This window comes from Cervus canadensis, chromosome 2 (genome assembly GCF_019320065.1).
Source record: "Cervus canadensis isolate Bull #8, Minnesota chromosome 2, ASM1932006v1, whole genome shotgun sequence".
Taxonomy (NCBI): Eukaryota; Metazoa; Chordata; class Mammalia; order Artiodactyla; family Cervidae; genus Cervus; species Cervus canadensis.
Window position 1 is genome coordinate 46,552,367 of NC_057387.1, and position 15,193 is coordinate 46,567,559.

The window sequence follows — 15,193 nt, forward strand, 5'->3', positions numbered from 1 at the left end:
ACCTGGTTCGATTCCTGGGTTGGGAAGGTCCCTTAGAGGAGGGCATGGCAACCCACCCCAGGATTCTTGCCTGGAGAACTCCCATGGACAGAGGAGACTGGCACGCTACAGTTCATGGGGTTGCAAAGAGTCGGACATAACTAAACGACCAAGCAAAGCACAAATAGTAAAAGGATAAGCATGAAGATACAAAATACAACACCAAGAAAACAAAATGTGAGGGAAGGGAGTATAAAAATGTAAATCTTTTACAATGTGTTTGACCATAAATGGTTGATAGTTTAAAATGAGTAGATACAGTCATGAGTTAATATGCTTGAACTTCATGGTAACAATAAATAAAAAATATAGACTATATTCACAGAAACCAAAAGGAAAGGAAATCAAACATACTACAACAGAGAGTCATCAAATCACAAAAGGAAAAATAAAAAAAAAGAAATAAGCAAAGAAGAACTACAAAACAACTAGAAAACAAAGATTAAAATGGCAATAAGGGAACTTCCCTGTTGGTCCAATGGCTAAGACTCTGCATTCCCAGCGCAGGGGGCCTGGGTTTGATCCCTGGTCAGGGAACTAGATTTCACAAGCTGAAACTAAAAGATCCCATATGCTGCAACAAAGTTCAAAGATTCTACATTCTACAACTAAGACCCAGAACAGCCAAAAAAAAAAATTTTTTTTTAAAAATAATAAACATAAAGGAACTTGAAAAAGATTTTTTTAAATGACAGTAAGTACACACTTATCAATTATTACTTTAAATGTCAATGGGCCAAATACTCCAAGCAAAAGACACAGCATGATAGATTGGATAAAAGAAACAAGAATCTACAATATGCAGCCTACAAGAGATTCACTTCAGGGCAAAAGACACACACACACTGAAAGTGAGGGCATGGGAAAATTTAATGCAAATGAAAACAAGAAGAAAGCAGAGGTAGCAATACTCATAGACAAAACAGACTTTAAAACAAAGGCCATAAAGGAAGATAAAGAAGGGCATTAAATGATGAAAAAGGGGTCAATACAAGAAGAGGGTATTATACTCATTGATATATATACACCCAATAGGGGAGCACTTATGTTCCTTTTACACCACTCTGTAAACCGTTGGTAGAAATATAAATTGGTGCATTCGCTAGAGAAAACAGTAATGGAGATTCCTTTAAAAAACTAGAAACAGCAATACCACTCCTGGGTACATACCAGAAAAAAATGAAAACTCTAATTTGAAAAGATAGAGGCACACCAATGTTCATAGCGGCACTATTTATAATAACCAAGGCATGGAAGCAACCCATGTCCATCAATAGATGAATAGATAATGTTCTACATACATATAATGGAATATTATTCAGTCATGAGAAAGAATGAAATATTCCCATTTGCAGCAACATGGAGAGACCCAGAGAACATTACATTATATTTAGTAAAGTAAACCAGGCAGATAAAAACAAATATTATATCATTTATAATGCAGAATCTAAAAAGTAATGCAGGTGAATCTATGTACACAACAGAAACAGACTCACAGACATAGAAAACAAACCTGTGGCTACCAAAGGGAAGAAGGAGGGAGTATGGGATTAACAGATTAAAAACTACTCTACATAAAATAGATAAGCAACAAGAATGTACCATATTATACAGGTAATTATTTTCAATATATTATAATAAGCTATAATCAGAAAAAAATAACTGAATCACTATGCCATACACCTGAAACTAACACAATATTGTGAATCAACCACACTTCAATGCAAATTAATGAATGCATGAATTATACATTAATGACTGATGAACACTGATGAATTATCCTCCTTAGAATCCTGCTTCAGCATTGTATACAAGTGCCTATTTCCCTACCCTTTTGCAAAGGGTGCTTTTTTTTTTTTTAAACATGTTGCCAGTCTAAGCCTGGTGTGCAGCAAGCAGTCCATGGTGTCGCAGAGTCAGACATGACTGAGCAACTGAACTATGAGGTGAAAACATCAGTCTTAAATGGAATTTCCCCTATCATAAGGGAGGTTCAGTCTTTTTTAGTATCTTTAAAAAATACTGTGCTTTTCTTTGAAGCATCTATTCATATTCTCATTTCGGTTTTATATTGTGATACTGGTGTTTTAAAAGTTGATTAGTAAGACCTTTCATAAATGAGAGGTCAATCTTTTTTAATATGAATTGTAACTTATCTGCCTGTTAATTTTGCAGCTACTATTTTGTCATGCAGAAATGTTTCTTTTTAATGTAGCCAAATTTACTGATTTTTTTAGTTTTATGTCTCTTGAATTTTAAGTCATAGTGAGAAGCCTTCTTTACTTCCAGGTTATAAGAGAATTCTCCCCTGTATTCTAGTACTTCCTGATTTCACTTTGTAAGTTAAGATCTTTAATCCATTTGGAATCTATCCATATAAGCCATGAGGTATAGATTCAGTTTTTCCCTCTGGATTCCTACCCAGCTGTCCCAACACCACTTGTCGAATAGTCCAAGTTTCTGTTACTGATTTGAGACACCATTTTTCATCATGTACTAAATTCTTGTAAGAATTCCTATTCCTGGATTCTATAATATCTTTCACTGATCTTTCTACATATGAACTAGTACCACAATATTTCAATTATTAAACGTTATGTTTTAAAAACTGGAAGGACTAGTTCTCCTTCATTGTTTTCTTCAGATTTTTCATGGTCATTTAAGAGAATTTTTTTCCTTACAGACATTCAAATCAGCTTATCTAGCTACAGAAAAAATCCTATTATATTTATTTTAAGTATGATAAACCTATATTTTTCAACTTAGAAATAACATCTTAAATACTGTAGAGGGAAGTAACATTTTTATCATGTTGAGTCATACCATCAAGAAGACATTCTATCTTCCTATTTGTTCAAGATTACTTTGTACCTCAGAAGTATATGTAAGCTTTCACCCTGTGGTCCTTATACATTCTTGTTAATTTCTAGGCATTTTTTTGTATATACTTTTTCTTGCTGTGATAAAAGCAGTCTTTTCAAAAAACATATGAATGCTACAGATTTCAGTATATTAATCTTGCTCCCTGCTACCTTAGTTTTCTTATCATTTGTTGTTTTTCAATTAATTTTCTTACCACATTGTTGTTCAGTTGCTAAGTCACATCTGACTCTTTGCAAACCTCGGGACCATAGGGCATATAAAGCAGTATGTATATCTTACCACATATAAAGTAGTAATTTTAACTCCTGCTTTCCAATGTTTTTTTATTTATTTTTTTCCATTTACTTTTATTAGTTGGAGGCTAATTAATTTACAATATTGTAGTGGTTTTTGTCATACATTGACATGAATCAGCCATGGATTTACATGTATTCCCCATCCCGATCCCCCCTCCCGCCTCCTGCCTCCCTCCCCATCCCATCCCTCTGGGTCTTCCCAGTGTACTAGCCAGGAACACTTGTCTCATGCATCCAACCTGGGCTGGTGGTCTGTTTCACCCTTGATAGTATACTTGTTTCAAGGCTATTCTCTCAGAACATCCCACCGTCACCTTCTCCCACAGAGCCCAAAAGTCTGTTCTATACATCTGTGTCTCTTTTTCTGTTTTGCATATAGAGTTATCGTTACCACCTTTTTAAATACCATATATATGCGTTAGTATACTGTATTGTCTTTATCTTTCTGGCTTACTTCACTCTGTATAATGGGCTCCAGTTTCATCCATCTCATTAGAACTGATTCAAATGAATTCTTTTTAATGGCTGAGTAATATTCCATTGTATATATTTACGATAGCTTCCTTATCCATTTATCTGCTGATGGGCATCTAGGTTGCTTCCATGTCCTGGCTATTATAAACAGTACTGTGATGAACATTGGGGTGCACGTGTCTCTTTCAGATCTGGTTTCCTCGGTGTGTGTGCCCAGGAGTGGGATTGCTGGGTCATATGGCAGTTCTATTTCCAGTTTTTTAAGGAATCTCCACACTGTTCTCCAGAGTTGCATTCCCACCAGCAGTGTAAGAGGGTTCCCTTTTCTCCACACCCTCTCCAGCATTTATTGCTTGTAGACTTTTGGATATCCTGCTTTCCAATGTTTAAATCTTGAATTTCTTTCTCTTTTCTATTACTAAACAGTTTTAACACCAAAGAATCTGAATTGTTTTGAAAGAAAATGCTTTCTGAACTTTTATTTAGTGTTATAAAAAAATAAGATCAGATAAAGATTTCACGTCATTTTGTTTTTCCCCAAATACAATTCTCCATAAGACCCTAATCTTGACAATGTGGCTTGTTAAATATTGTGCTTTTTAGGCATTTAATTCCCCTATGCTGATTCCGCCTTAGTTCTGAGAGTGATGGAGGGAGGCATGTAAAGGGTGGGTCATCCCTGGTAGGTTGCGGACCAGCCAGATGCACATTAATGAGTATGTCATTAGCTGGGGCAGGGGATGTGTCTATTGGTCACAAATGGTGGTTTCTTTCCCACTTCTGTTTTTCCTCCCCCACCAGGAAAGCCACTCAAATACACAGGGAGCTACCTAGAGAGCTGATCATGTATTTAGATGACCCTATACATGGAATTTATTCAAGCAAACAATGCAGTGACATGCACAGGCTCCTATGTGAGAGGCTACAAATAGAATTTACTGGAGGGAAAAACCCAAGCCTTTTAGATTTTAAATCTAAAATTTAACGGGGGTGGGGACTCAAAATACAATATTACATTGAACTCAAAAGGAAAAAGATATGCTTCTTGTTATCTTCTGCAGTATTTCTTCACTGCTCTTAGCAGCTTGTTCCTAGGTATACAAACCTTCTCAATACTCAGTCATTGCTCTAAAAGGGTATGTTACACCTCACATGATCAACCCAGAATGAAGAAACAATTGGTTTAGTCAATGAGAAGTATTTAGAAAACGTTCTTTGGCCGTATGGCCACACTTCTCATGTTTTCAAGCTTTTTACTCTTGGCACTGCTCTACCATGATAAAATATGATAATTTCCATCTTAAAACAACCACTTGCTTGTGTAGGAAAAGGAAATGGAGCCCTCAAGGCTACTTCTATCTCCCTAACGCCATCCAAGAAAAACCAGTCAATCAGCAGTTTTGTCTTCACTTGAAAAGTTGAGTGTTGGAAAGGTCTGCATTTAAGGGGAGAAAGGACTCGGACTGGCTTGAGATGTAGAAAAGACGGTGTTCCGAGGACACAGGGTATTACAGGACCAACCCCGCCATCCCCTCCCCAGCTTGGTGTGAGCCCTTTGGGCTACTTGCAAGACAAAATAAAACCAACAAAGACCTGTTTGCTTAGAGTTACAGGAACAAATGCAGATGCTGTTTGGGTTTGAATGCCAGCTCTTCCACTTGTATCACTTTAACCTGCCTCTGCAACAGCTTTCTCAGCTATAAAATAGGAATGGAAATATGTACAACACACAGGTTTTATGAGGTCCAAGTAAATTAACACATGTTAAGAGCTTAGAAAAGTACATGATAATTTTCTGGCAAGCAGCAAACTCAATAGATGTTTGTTATTATCATCAATATCAAGATATAAGCTTTCCAGGGAATTAGAATAACCATCCCATTGATAGTAAGAGGAGAGTGTATTCAACTCTGGTTAAATTACAGCCTTAAATATTCTATTCTCTTTCAATTCCTTCTTCAGGCCCAGTTACAAATAGAGTTCTTTAAAAAATCCTTCTCAAAAGACAAACACTGCATGACCTCACTTATATGTGGAATCTAAAATAGTTTATCTCACAGAAGCAGAGAACAGAATGTAGTAGCCACAGGGTGGGGGCGGAAGGGGAGATGTGGTCAAAGGGTATAAAGTTAAAAAAAACTTCTCTCCACATATTAAATAATTTTCTTAAGTTATTGGAATATTTTAGTTTTTTCTGGATCTAGTTATGTTTCATTGGGCTATGTTTATGACATCTAATAAGAAATCAGATTTTAAAAAATAAGGTATTACAGAAAAATAGTATGGTATTCTCCTCTGGAAAGAACTCTCTCCTCTTTAATTACTTATAACACATTTTAGAAAAGGACACAAGGATGGTTAACTATATTCTTCCCCGTGTTCTGTTAAAATCTACTCATTTTTCTTAGCACCTGCTATCTCAGCATTTTTCAAGCTGTTAGAAGATTATGAAACATATTACTTTTTAAAAACTGAAACAGACTAGGAACTATTAGTAAGAAAGAAGTCTTGTTTTGTGAGACTTTATTTCTGTCTCCATATACATCAGTATGAATGAAGATACATGTATCCTGGAGTTGTGATGTAATATGTTTCATACTGGGAATCCTGACCACAAGTTTGATGAACATTATACTAGGGAGCTGGCATAATGCCTCGGTTCTACTTAAATTGTGATTATCTTGAAGGGATTTTGCACAGAGGTCTCATTCACTGTAAACATAATTTTCAAAAGAATGGTAATGCAAAATAAACCCAAGTCCTCCTTCAGTACCTCTCAGCATCCTGATAGTGATGCAGATTATTAATTGCATTTCCCCCCCTCAGCCTTCTCAATGGCTCACACATGAGCCATTAATCATGGCAGTGCAACTTCTGCTTCACCCTTAGAGCTTTAATTACAGGGGACCTCCTCTGTACCAGGTATTGCCTTAGTTGATAGGGATGAGTAAGACTGTGAAAGTAGTTTGCTGAGTAATGTTCTTGAGAAGGACCTGTTTTCTATTCTCACTGAGAAAAAAGGTGTGTTGACCATCTGGCCTTGCCCACCAAGGCCTGCTTCTTATGGAGAAATCTAGAGCCAAAGAAACTAACAATATCCGGTTGCAATAAAAAAGCAAAAGTAAACAATTTATACTTTGTATAAATAGTTGCAGTAGAAAAAAACACATCAACTACTTTCTAAAATCATTCATTTGGTTGGTAATAATTCACACAGTACTTTTTGTTAGCTTAAGGATTGTCATTTGGAGACTAATTTTTTTTTTTTTTTTTTTTTTTTTACTGTTTGTTGAGTTTTCTCCTTTTTAGCCTGGTTCCTAATCCATTGTCCTAAATCAATATGCATATTGCAAACAGCCCCTCCCTGTTTATCCCTGGCCTTCTGTAAACTATAAGCTCTCTGCAGGCAGTGAATATCTCCTTTGAGCCACTTCCCATGATACCCAGAAGAGTAAGAGACTCTCACCATGTAAAAAGTTTTGTTAATGGATAAGGAAAATGTATGAAAACTCTTACCTTGGAGGAACTGGTAGCCTGGGGCACAGCAAGTCTGCATTTGGAATCTGGGTGTAGTTGAAGGAATTCAAATTATAAACACACAGGAAGGACCCTGGAAGCAGAAAACACACAGGCTATACCATTTTCCTACACTGTACTTATCTCTCTAAGGGAGCTAGTAAAGAAACCATAGTCATTTTACCCAACTGGGGAAAAGATAGAATAAACCACTCAGATTTAGAAAACAGGTCTCTGGGTGTCCTAAAGACAAAAAGAATAAGCATCCGGTTGAGATCAAATCCGGTTCTCTCCTTTCCTCTCTCCAAAATGTCAAATTCAAAAGTTATAAAATGATTGGTAACAAAATGATTTGAAGATGATTTATTATATAGGCTTGATATTTTTAACCCAGTCTTGCAAAGAATTTTTAAAAATCTGGCACCCCACTTCTCAGGCAGATGAAATTTGCAGTGGGCTGCCTCGAATTTCTTCTTACTTCCCTTTGCTTGTTTAATCCTTAAAATATAAATCTGAAAAGCAGGCTCAGAGTAAGTTACACAAGTGCTTTTGGAACAACATACAACTGTCCCACTGGTCAGTGAAACTATCCACAGCCCGAATATTTTAATGAAGGAACATACTTGTCGGCAATTCAACCCGAAGCCTGTGGGTGCCTCTCTAGGACTGGATGTGCCAAGTGCACTCCTCTGACCTCCATCTGACCCTGCCTTCGGGCCCTCAATGTCTGCTGTTTCCTCCCGCTTTCCACGGCAGACCAGACCCTGGCAGTGAACAGAGAACAGCTAGGGTTTCAGATGAATTCCAGATAAACCTGAATGCAATTAAGCTCAGGAGAAAATGTTTATGGCCCTTTCTACACAAGGAGAGGCACCCACAAGGAAGAGGACAATTTCCCACTTTGCAGAGGAAGCAGGGGCAAGGCAACTGATCTGATCTATGTTTGTACAGGTTACCCTGCTGTGATCCCCAGCCTTAGCGGGAATGGCGACCCCAGCCTTCGGTACCCACCACTGGTGTTTGCAAAGAGCTGGACCTCTTCCAGGGTATCAAGCTGCTCTTCAGGACAGCTGGACACACAGAGAACGGTGGAACCGAGCCTCACATCCCTGACTTCCAGGTTGCAGGAATTCATAAAAAACACGTGTCTAGGAGGCAGATAAAACGGAAGGAGAATGTCGGAGAGCATTTCCCGTCGTTGAGTTTAATTGTGGGACTTAAACGATAGCCACACGCTATCAAACATGGAAATAATTAAAGCCAACTTTCATCATCAAATACTTCCTGCATAATTTAACAAGTATGATGCCCACCTGGGGTCATCTATTGAGTGGTACAGTTTGGGAGCTGTATTCAAATGTTAACAAAACTTCCCTCTTCCAGATTCAGCATTTTCTGGGATGTTGACAACATTAAAGGACTGATAACACTGCCCTGGGTCTGCTAGGTGAGGCCAGTCAGTGCATGAGTGACTTGTGAAGTCCACAGAAAGCATAGTGTATTCAACTGTATCTCAGAGAATAGCTCAACCCAGGGAAGTGAGAAGGGGAGAGGCGGCGGCTGAGGCTGTGAATTAAAGGCTCACCCCTCCCCCTGCCTCCCAGTCTGAGCCAGGAAACTCGAGACCCTTCCTGCTGCAGCTGCCCAGCCACTGGGCACAGGAACAAAACTGCTTGTTGCCATTAACGAGGTCACGTGAGGGCTGGCAGCGGCAGCTCCCAGACCATGCCCTCCACTTATCCGGGCTGCTGAGATCAGAGCAATGTCAGGTCAAGAGCCCTGTAGGCAGTCCTCCAGGAGAGAGGCCCGGATAAGGGGTCCCAGAAGCTTCTTTTCCCTCAACTGGGGTTGGGAGGGGGGGAGGTGGTGTAACAGGAGATGGGTGAACAGATTTCCAAGCGTATGATAACTATATACTTTATTCTACTTATTTTATTAAGTTTTAAAATTTGCAGTAAAATACACATAAAATTTTACCATCTTAAAGATTTTATGTGTGCAGAGGCACGAACTACATTCACATTGTTGTACAACCATCACTACCATCCCCGCCCCCCCAAGAATCTTTTCATCTTGTAAAACAAGCTCTGTACCCACTTAATAAATAACAGTTCATCATCCCCCAATCCTGGCAACCACCATTCTACTTTCAGTCTCTATGAATGTGACTACTCTAGACAGCTCATATATGTGGAATCAAAATGTTTCTCTTTTTGTGATTGACTTATGTCACTTATCATAATATCCTCAAGATTTATCTATGTTGTAGCATGTGCCAGAATTTCTTTCCTTAAAAAGGCTAAATAATATCCCATTATATGTATATACATTTTGTTTACTATTCATCTGCTAGACACTTGGTTGCTTCTACCTTTTGGCTCTTAAGAATAATAAAATATATACTTTTCATTTCAAAGAGGATGACTGTTTCCCAGCACTGCATTATGAATACAGTATCCAAAGAGAAGCACAGGTGTATCTGGGAAGCCTCTTCCTCCTGTGTTCTGTGTGAGTGACATCCACAAGTATATGGGGAAATGGCCCCGGGGCAATCCATTTCCAGCAGTGCAAAGCCCCTTACTTGAGAGCAACATTCAGGGGTAGAAGAGGCCTGCTCTGGGATCTGTATTTGGTGACTCCAAACTTATACCCAGGTCCTTATACACTTAAGATGTCTTTCCTAGGAGCTGCTTTTGTTTGTCAAGTCTTGAAGTTATTATAAGGCATTATCCATCTTAGAAAATCATGGCCAGGGATTTCTCTCCCCTCGGGGATTCCTGTCTCTTCTCTCCCCTTTTGGTTTCTCTTTTGGAGTCAGAGGGATAAGAGTATGCACACAGTGCCACAGCTGAGAGTGTAGGCTGGGGAGGGAGTGGGACACAGGTTCTCAACATCCCCAGGTGGGACTGAGGTATTTCCACATAGAAACAATATTGTGTTTGGTGTATAGTTAGTAACATGATTCTGATACATTGTAGATAATAATGCTTCCCAGGTGGTGCTAGTGCTAAAGAACCCGCCTTCAAACGCAGCAGACTTTAAGAGATGCAGGTTCAATCCCTGGGTTGGGAAGATCCCCTGGAAGAGGAAATGGCAACCTGCTCCAGTATTCTTGCCTGGAAAACTCCATGGACAGATGAGCCTTGCGGGTTACAGTTCATGGGGCTGCAAAGAGTTAGACACGACTGAATGACTAAGCTCACACACACACACACATAGTGGATAATAATAGTGACAATTAATACTTATTAAACCCAGCCTTATGAGACAGGTATAATCACTGGTTTAAAAGATGAAAATTCGGCTCAGAGAAGTTAAGTACTCTGCTCAAGGACACACAGCTGAAAAGCAGCAGGGATTGAATTTGAACTTGGGACTGGCTGGTACTAAAACCTGTGTCCTTACTACCACATCAAAATTTCCTTTTATGAGTTGGGGTTGATCGAGTTTTGAGCGGGAGAACAGTTTCCAGGCTCAAAATGACTAATTTATACAAAGTTGTGAAATCTAGCACCTCTGTAGGTTGAGGACTTACTTCAACACTTACTTCTTTTGAGTCATATCCTGCCCTGAAAGAGGAGCCCCTTCTACTGGGGAGTTCTTCTTGCCACACACATTCCCAAAGCTGTCGTAGCCGAAGAGGAGTCTTCCTGTGGCGCCAGCCGCCACTGAGTAGCCCATGATGAACACCTGGCAAAACCGAAGTGGCACGTGAGAGCCTGGCCAAAGGGCTGGAAAACAGCCCCCCACATCCCTGAATGCTGAAGTAAAATGGAACCTGGTAAAATCAAATCTCCCCAGCACCAATGTACTTCCCTCCTTCAGCAGTGACACCAGCAAGTCAGATCAATTAGGGGTCCCCAGCCTCCATGATCTAAGGCCTGACGATCTGAGGTGGAGCTGATGTAATAAGAGAAATAAGGTACACAATAAATATAATATGCTTGCATCATCCCCTAACCATCTCCCATCCCTGTCCGTGGAAAAACTGTCTTCCATGAAACCAGTCCCTGGTGACAATAAGGTTGAGGACCGCTGATAAGGGTACTGCTTCTCTAGTACTCACTTTAACAAGTTACAGAGGGACACTATTCTAAAACTCTGAAGCAGATTCCTCTCTGCTTTCTCCCCTTCTTCCCTAAGAGTCTGTCATTTTCTCTTTTTGCCTAAGATCACCAGGATAACTCAAACTTTTGCCCCTTGTTTTATCTAAGGCACTGGGGCTCTGCTTCTTTCCCTGAGGTTCTATCCACCCATCCACCTTTCCTCCCTTCCACCTCTCTCTCCTACTTCCTCTTCCACTTTTATTTTTATCTTGTATTTAGGGGACTCTGATCTTCAGGGGTAGAAGCAACACAGTTGAAAAATACCAAAATACTGTCTGTAACAAGTGAGAAAATGGTGCTTTGGAATAAGTGCTTAAAATACATAAGGAATCTCAGGAATTTTGCTGGACAAGAACATTATGCAATCTGTAGTCACTTTTGTCCAATTTCGTAATGAATATGGAATATTTGAAATTTCAGCTCAAGTGACTAGTCCCTTAATATTCATTGATGGGCCCTCTACTCAGATTGAGTCTGTAATCTTCCCATAACACAAGCTTAGTATCATAAATTTCTCTATCTGTAATACGGAAAATATCATTCAATATTTGGAAAAAATAACTGTGGTACCAGATGTTCCAAAAGGACATATTCCCAAAGTCAATTATGTTTCAGATACTTTACATTCATTACTAATTCAGGAATCAAAATAACAGTCTTAAAGTGCCTACTAAGGGATATGGAAACAAAATCAAGCCCCCAAGGAACTCAGCCTAGAAGACAGGCAGGGCTCAGGGCTGATACACTTCTGATATCCCAGGGAAGGAGGGTCTCTGCCACCCCTACTCTACCAGCACCTCCTCAACCTCGAGGTCAGACTCCAGGACGAGCGGGTCACCTGTGCATGTGGGCAGACCCCTCACCCTTTACTCTCAGGCTTCGGGTGGGGGTGGGTGTGTGCCCCTGTGGCTGGCACCGTCGACTGACCCACGCCTCGGTTGGTCCCCCTCCTGCTCTTCCTTTTGGAGTGTGGTCAGATTCTGATTGGTTTTAGACTTAGAGGGAGGAAAGGGGTCCTGGTCTTCCACCCAGATCAGCAGAGATCTAATAATAAAGGGGAGCTTAAAGGGGAGCTCCTGCCCAGGAGGAGAAGGGATTTTTTTGGTGGGAGGGGCCGGTGGCTGGAGGGAGATTTGCGTAATCCTGAGTCCCTGTCATACTACCACCTTAGACCATTAAAATTTTCTTTCAACTTCAAACACACAATTGCAATTCCAAACAGTAGGTGGGTATACCAGTTACCGTGTAGCTATTAAGGAGGTTACAGTCAGTCATGGGAAGATATGGAGAAAGGAGTCTTGAAAGATGAGTAAGAAAAGGCAAGGTGTGAGGGGACACTGGAGAGGGAGCACAGGCAGAGATGGTCCAGAATTGAGTGGGTTCTGTCTATGCACATATAAAGAAAGGCTGGCGCTCTTTCTGTTTGCAATAGACTGTCCCGGTTCATAATTCTGGTCCCTCACCCCAAACCTCCTTTGTTCAGCCCCAGCTCAGGACAGCACCATCAATAATTCCATCCAGCATGTGCCGTGTTTCTGGTCAGGATGTCATAACAAAGACCAGAAAGCCGAACAGCAGAGGCAGAGATAACATCCTTGCCCTCTTGGCTGTGGTTAAAAAAATATTGCAAAAGATACAAAAGCTAGTCACCTAAGGAAGAACTATCATTACTCAAATTTAATATAGTAAAGAGAACATGGGCACATTGAAGTTTTCTGATTTATTTTGCGAATGATATGTAAATGTGAAGCCATTTCCAGCTTTGTGCCACCTCTCCGATGGTTCTTAGTTCTCTGGGCTGTAATGGGCCATCTATAAATCCTTTCCCCAGACAACTGCTGGCTGAAGGTTTGATAGTGAGGCACTGGGTTTGAGCTGTGGAGAGGCGAGGGAAGATCATTAACAGTCCAAGTTCAAAGCAGCCGGGAACTGGCTGAACAGCTGCTCCCCACATTTATACAACAGCAGACTCAGAGAGAAACACCAGCATCTGTGGAAAGTTTAAGAGGAGGTGTTATAGGTATAGTTTTCCCCAACTCCTAGAGAAGAGCTCCAAGGGTCATTATAGAGGCTACACAGAACATTCGATTATGCCTTTAAGGTCCAACCTTCCACTGTGCCTGTTATTCACCTATCTGTGTGAAACCAGTAGGTAAGTCAAGTGAGTAAATGCCTTTCTAGCTTGGAAAGAGGTTCATACTTCAGGGTTTATTCAAATTTACCTCTTTTCAACAAAGGTAATTATGTGGTAGCCACTGTCAGGCTTTATAATCATTTACCATGAAGAAACAGCATGCCTCCAACTGAAATGGATGATTTCATGAACATGATCTTTTAAGAACTTGAGTGAGTCTTTTTCTGCTGTTACCTACAACTTTAAAATAAGTTATAAAAGCATCAAGGATTAGCTTCCAAGAGACTATTCCAGGACTAAAATGGAAGGTCTACCAGCAATCACACACACCTGGAAACTAGAGTGGGCAAAAACCTCATTACCTATCCAACTAGGGGGTTTATAGCAAAGGCTTGTTTACCTATTAGCTGCTAAACACAACATTCCAAAAGCATGTTACACTCAGCTAAAGTAAGAGGAACTTATTTCTGGGCTTACCTGGATATCCCTCTGTGAGAGGAACATTTTATTTGGGGGACTGAGACCAGATGGTAAAAGAACTTGCCCCTCAGTGGGCTGGTACTAAGAGGCCTACTGAATAACAATCCCACGGCAGACGGTGGTTCTCATTTCCTAATGGCGTCCGGGTTAGAAAGTGGCCCATGGTAATAAGCCAGCCTCTCCAATTTACTGAGCCTAGAAGGTTAAGAGATACCCGACTGGCACTTCCGAGAACTTCTGTTTGCACTGTGGCAAACGTCTCTAGCCGCGGCACAGCCTGTTACCTGGTACCACCTGGAACCCTCACCCCCACCTCACTTCACCCCCGCCCAGGGACGCGATTTACATTTGGGGCACAGCTACTTCTGGACACACACACACCATTCTGGGTCTCTTCCCTGCCAGGCACCCACACTTACCAAACCAGTCCAGAAGAGAAAGAACAGGAACAACCATGCCGTATCTGTGCATTTCCTATAAATCTGAGGTCGCCACGGTCTTTGCCTAGGGGTTCTTTCTGCGGAATCCTTCCAGAATAAGAAGGGAGGGTGTTTAGGAAAAGAGGATAATTATATATTTAGGTCCCAACCTAGAAAATAAGCCCAAACTTACTCGAAAACTGTTTAAAGTAACTTTTTTTTTTTTTTAAACGTGGCCTCCCGAAGCGTTCACCAAGCCTCTGAAACACCTGCCGTGTGCGGAGCGGATGGGAAGTTCCCAGCCGCCGAGTCCTTACCTGGAGACGCACCTAGAGGCGGCCCCAAGTTGGTGCCTGGAGGCCAGCCTCTCCCGCGCCTCCGCCCCAGCAGCCGAGTGGGTCCGCGGTCCACCCCGCCAGGTGCCCCCGGGACGCGGCGGCGCAGGGCGGGAGGTCGATCCGCGGGATCCCGGGAGGCGGAAGCGTCCCCGCGGGGCAGGTGCGTGGAGGAGCCCGAGCCTTCCCCACGCGCGATCCCTCCCTGCGGCCAGGTGCGGGCCTTACCAGGTGCTCCGCTCCGAGGCCCTGCATCTTGCCCGTCGCGCCGGGGGCCGCGCACTGGGAGCCCTGGCTGAGCCCGCGGCGGACCGGCTCGGGGCCCGGCGGCCGACCGGCGAGAAGGGGCGCAGCGCCGCCCCGCGGCAGCCTCCGAGCGCCACGGACTTCGCCCCGTGCGCCGTCCTGAGCGGCCCCCGCGCGCCCCCGGGGCCACTCGGGTGCAGCCGGCGGCCCGCGCGAGTCCCCCCGCACCTCCCCAGAGGCGGGGCTCCTCGCCGCTCGCCTAAAC

The 15,193-nt window shown here is 41.9% G+C and overlaps 1 protein-coding gene across 4 annotated transcripts in view; it reads right to left on the reverse strand.

Annotated features, from left to right (window-relative positions):
• Positions 1 to 15,036, reverse strand: part of SLC44A3 (solute carrier family 44 member 3) — an 82,714-nt gene extending 67,678 nt beyond the window's left edge. For 2 of the 4 annotated variants that reach the window (XM_043460591.1, XM_043460590.1), the window contains exons 1-5: positions 14,911 to 15,036; positions 14,348 to 14,455; positions 10,756 to 10,898; positions 8,220 to 8,356; positions 7,209 to 7,302 (exon numbers count right to left, since the gene is read on the reverse strand). In XM_043460591.1, coding sequence (XP_043316526.1) covers positions 7,209 to 7,302; positions 8,220 to 8,356; positions 10,756 to 10,898; positions 14,348 to 14,455; positions 14,911 to 14,937 — 509 coding nt within the window. In that variant the 5' untranslated portion in view covers positions 14,938 to 15,036. The other 2 variants (XM_043460593.1, XM_043460592.1) reach the window with 2 other exon arrangements.
• Positions 15,037 to 15,193: the final 157 nt, after the last annotated feature.